Here is a 4,205-nt window from a genome sequence, read left to right on the forward strand (position 1 = left end):
TCACCACCCTGCAAGCATTTTCGACATTTCTTTCTCTTCTCTCTCTCTTTGGAATCTTCCTTCTGCGCGGAACCCTAACTCTGTTATGTACCTACTCATTATTTAATTGGGTCGTTTTTATAATTGGGGTTGCCGGCTTGACCAATCAATCATTTCGGGTTGGAGGAACAAGAGGAGTGAGGGGTTCACTTTTACGGTTTTTAATTAGGGTTCTTTGTCTTGTGCCGATCTTGTCATTTCTTGATTCTCTGATATTGATGCAAATTTTGGGTCTGGTGGGTGATTGTTAAATCAAATCCGCGGAAAGTATTGTTTTTTTTTTCCTTCCTCTGGGGTCGTGGAATGGATTTGGGGGTTTCTGATGAGATGTTAGGCACTTTTGTGCCTATAGTAGTTTACTGGATTTATTCTGGGATTTACGTTGTTTTGGGGTCGTTTGCTGAAAGTTATCGGTTACATTCGAAGCAGGAAGAGGACGAAAAAAATTTGGTGTCAAAGGGTGCTGTGGTTAAAGGTGTTCTTCTTCAACAACTAGTTCAGGCCGTGGTTGCAACCCTCTTGTTTGCGGTAAGTTTTTCGAGGTGTGATAAGTTTGCAGTTTCTTTCTTTTTTTAATGATTTTTCTACGAGAAGATGCATTAATGAAGTCAATCTTGCATTGCCGAAACGGCTTTTAAGACGTTTAATTGCTCAACACGTTTATGTTTTGGCTCCTTTATGCCTTTTGGGTAATGCTAGACGCTATGCACAAGACAAACTGTTTTCGTTCCTTTTTGGTTGGTTGTGTTTATTACTTCACTAGTAACACTCCTTTACAAAGATTTTGTGTGCTTGATCTAGTATGGTGTGCAATAATGATATTGTTTTTTTCTATTATTGATTATGATAAGGTTTGATTGCTATTTGGCATATGTGAGTTTAGTACTCTATTCTCCATTAGAGGTTGAACATTTATTGCGTGTGTGGTTGAATTGTTGTTTGACCTGTGTGTTTATCATAGGCTACTTCATAAGGGATAGTTTGTGGCTATAGATACTTTAATGGGTTATTCTTGGAGCCTTTTCTTAATGGTAGTAAATATGCTATTAGCCCAAAACGAGTTTCTTACCTTCAAAAAAGATAACGTGTGCTGAGCTCCAGAGAAAAAAGTTTCTTTGAGGGGTGGATGGTGTTGGTTTTGCCCCGATTGAGCAAAAGATTTAGAAAATCGGTTAAGGTAGATCGAATTAGATTGCATTATTTTTAGTCCAGTGAAAAGTAGAAGAGAGACTAAAACAGGGTTAAGGCCTAATAGTTGTTTGGTGGAAGGAAAAAAAAATTCGTTTCATTTAATCATGAATACTTAGAGTCATTATTCGATGAATGATTAGAATCTATTTGATTGGTCATAAATTATAAAATATTTATTATTTGTTAAGTTTATAATGAAATCATTTATAGTTGTATTAAATGAGGAAATAAGGGAATGTAATTGTGTCGTATTTTTACAGCATAAATAACATGTTTGAAAAAGCTTATGACAGCATAATAAGTTCTTTATAAAAATATAAAATAAATTCTTAAAAAATCGTAATATTTGGAACATTAGTTGACATTTAATAACTTTTTTTTCTCTGAAAAATAAATTATTTTCATGATCTGAAAATTTGTAGCTTATGATTATTTTCTAACAGCCTTTTCCCTTTTAGCTTGAAACACACTCTTATGTAAAACTGAAGTTTTTTTTTCTTTTACATTTAAACAAAATTAATTATTTTAGAACTACCCTTTTAGCAAACTTACCCTACGTAAACTGATTTTTTATTATAATTGATTAATGAAATTATTAAATTTTCACAGTTGTCCAATCACATCCGATAATTTAACTTTTCTCTCAGCTTGGGAAAGTTAGATTCCCACTTATCACATTATAATTACTTTGTTAGAAATATGTAAAAAAATTATTGGTAAACAATGTTTCTTAGTAATTATATATATATTTTTTATATAAGAAACAAACATTTTCAACGTCTGATTCCTGGGAAACTAAATATTGTCCTTGTACCAAATGTCACCTTAGTGTCCTCTTCAGCTTCCCCTGACTAAAGAGGACATATGCTCTTGATTATATTTTTATAATTCTTTAAGTGCTCCTCATTTGCTACACCTGATTTTATCTTTTAAATTTTTTTTGATTGCTTGGGGACGTTGAAATATATATACTAATAGTAGGATTCTGTTCCCCTTATATAAAAATGATATCCTAATGGATTTTTCACTTATTTGCTGTTTGACTGAAGTATGTCAAGCGGATTTTTAAGAACTTTACGGCTATGAAAAAAAATTAAATTTTCACATGCATGACATTTGTAAGAAATGTAACATTTTTTTATAAGCAGAAGAGATATATAATTGTATTCAGTATTATGAAAGAAAGTTAAAGTATTCCCTACTCCCTCTGCCCCTGCTAACCTTAATCTTTCTTGAGTAAAGAAACACATTAAACAAAATAATCCAGCTTTAATGAAACTGTTTGCTTATTGCATGGTTGTCCGAGCTCTGGGGCATGTATGCATTAAACACTTTGAGGAGAAATTTTGTTGTTCATAGTAGGTTTATCTTTAGTAGTATTGCTTCTTGTGGTCTCATCCCTAAAATATTCTTTGATACTACAATAAATTCTCTTAGACAGAAAAATTACCAGTTTATGGAGTGTTCTGTTCTGTGAAATTTTATCACGTAATTCATTGATCCAATTGTAGCTTTTGTGTATAATATAGGACATGTGATTGGTTCTGGATAACAAAATTGTAATTGATTTTTGTTAATTGTGTAGCTGACAGGAAGTGATAACCAAAATACGACCAGCCAGAATACTTCTCTACTTGTTTTAGCAAGACAATTTGTTACTGCTATGCTTGTAATGGACGCATGGCAATACTTCATGCACAGATACATGCATCACAACAAGTTCCTATACAAACATATCCACTCTCTGCATCACAGACTCATTGTACCCTATTCATATGGAGCTCTATACAATCACCCTGTGGAGGGGCTTCTGAATGACACTGTTGGTGGTGCTTTATCGTTCTTAGTCTCCGGGATGAGTCCTCGAGCCTCCATTTTCTTCTTCTCGTTTGCCACCATTAAAACTGTTGATGATCACTGTGGGTTATTGCTCCCCGGAAACCTTTTCCATATATTTTTCAAAAACAACTCGGCCTATCATGATGTACACCATCAACTCTATGGCAACAAGTACAACTTCTCACAGCCATTCTTCATCATGTGGGACAGAATCTTGGGTACCTACATGCCATACACATTGGAGGAGAGGGAAGGTGGTGGTTTTGAAACTAAACCTTGCAAAGATTACAAGGATGATTAACTTTTTAGCTTGATGAGCATCCTTTATCTGTACTAGTATCCTTTTCTCCGGTATGAGCAGCACTGCCACAGTAATCATGTGATGCCTGTATATACATATGATGTGTCCTGTTCTATATTTTTATTTTTGTTTCCCCTATGTCCATACTAGATAGACATAATAAAGGAAATTGAGGTACTACCTATTACCATTTGATTTTCACCCTTGTATTGCTTGCTGCTACACTCATAGTTATACCTTGTATCCCTCATGTCTTACAATGTTTAACTTGCCTACGAATGCCATCTTTGATGTCCTAATACTTAATCTGTCTTGCTGAATTTTCTGTCTGGTTCTATTTTTTTAGCACGGTTATTTAATGAATATTGCATCTGTAAAATGGACCTCTGTCTAATCATGTACAGGGTGGACTCCTTCATTTTGATGATTGAATGAGATAGGTGAATGTATCTGCTAACCATTTGTATTCTAGCGAACTCTTAATTGTTTTTGGGGGGAAAATGCCAAATTTGCTTAAGCTTCTTCTTTGTCAAATTATTGAGCTGTCTCACCCTATAGGCACAACATTCAACAATATTTTTTATGTCTTTTGTTTCCTTTCTACTTTTTTCTCGCAAGAGACACTCTTTTGAAAAACAAGATTTAGAATGTATTCATGGAATAATCCAGGTTTAAAATTATTTAAAATTTATACAAGAGCCGTTATAAAACAAATGTTGGTTAGTAACATAAGGAAGGGTTTTGGTATTATAACACCAAGGAGTGGTGCAAACAGTCTTTCCTTAAACAGAAGAATCGTTCTCTTCAAAGGAAAGTTGATAATTTTCATCCTTTT

At 33.9% G+C, this 4,205-nt stretch overlaps 1 protein-coding gene across 1 annotated transcript; it reads left to right on the top strand.

Annotated features, from left to right (window-relative positions):
- On the top strand, positions 1–3,690 carry LOC108334608 (sphinganine C4-monooxygenase 1). The gene is made up of 2 exons (XM_017570484.2): positions 1–567; positions 2,816–3,690. Exons 1-2 carry the CDS (start codon positions 343–345, stop codon positions 3,368–3,370), a joined length of 780 nt encoding a protein of 259 aa, XP_017425973.1. The 5' UTR covers positions 1–342; the 3' UTR covers positions 3,371–3,690.
- The last annotated feature ends 515 nt before the right edge of the window (positions 3,691–4,205 follow it).

This window comes from Vigna angularis, chromosome 10, assembly GCF_016808095.1.
Source record: "Vigna angularis cultivar LongXiaoDou No.4 chromosome 10, ASM1680809v1, whole genome shotgun sequence".
In the NCBI taxonomy this organism is placed as follows: domain Eukaryota; kingdom Viridiplantae; phylum Streptophyta; class Magnoliopsida; order Fabales; family Fabaceae; genus Vigna; species Vigna angularis.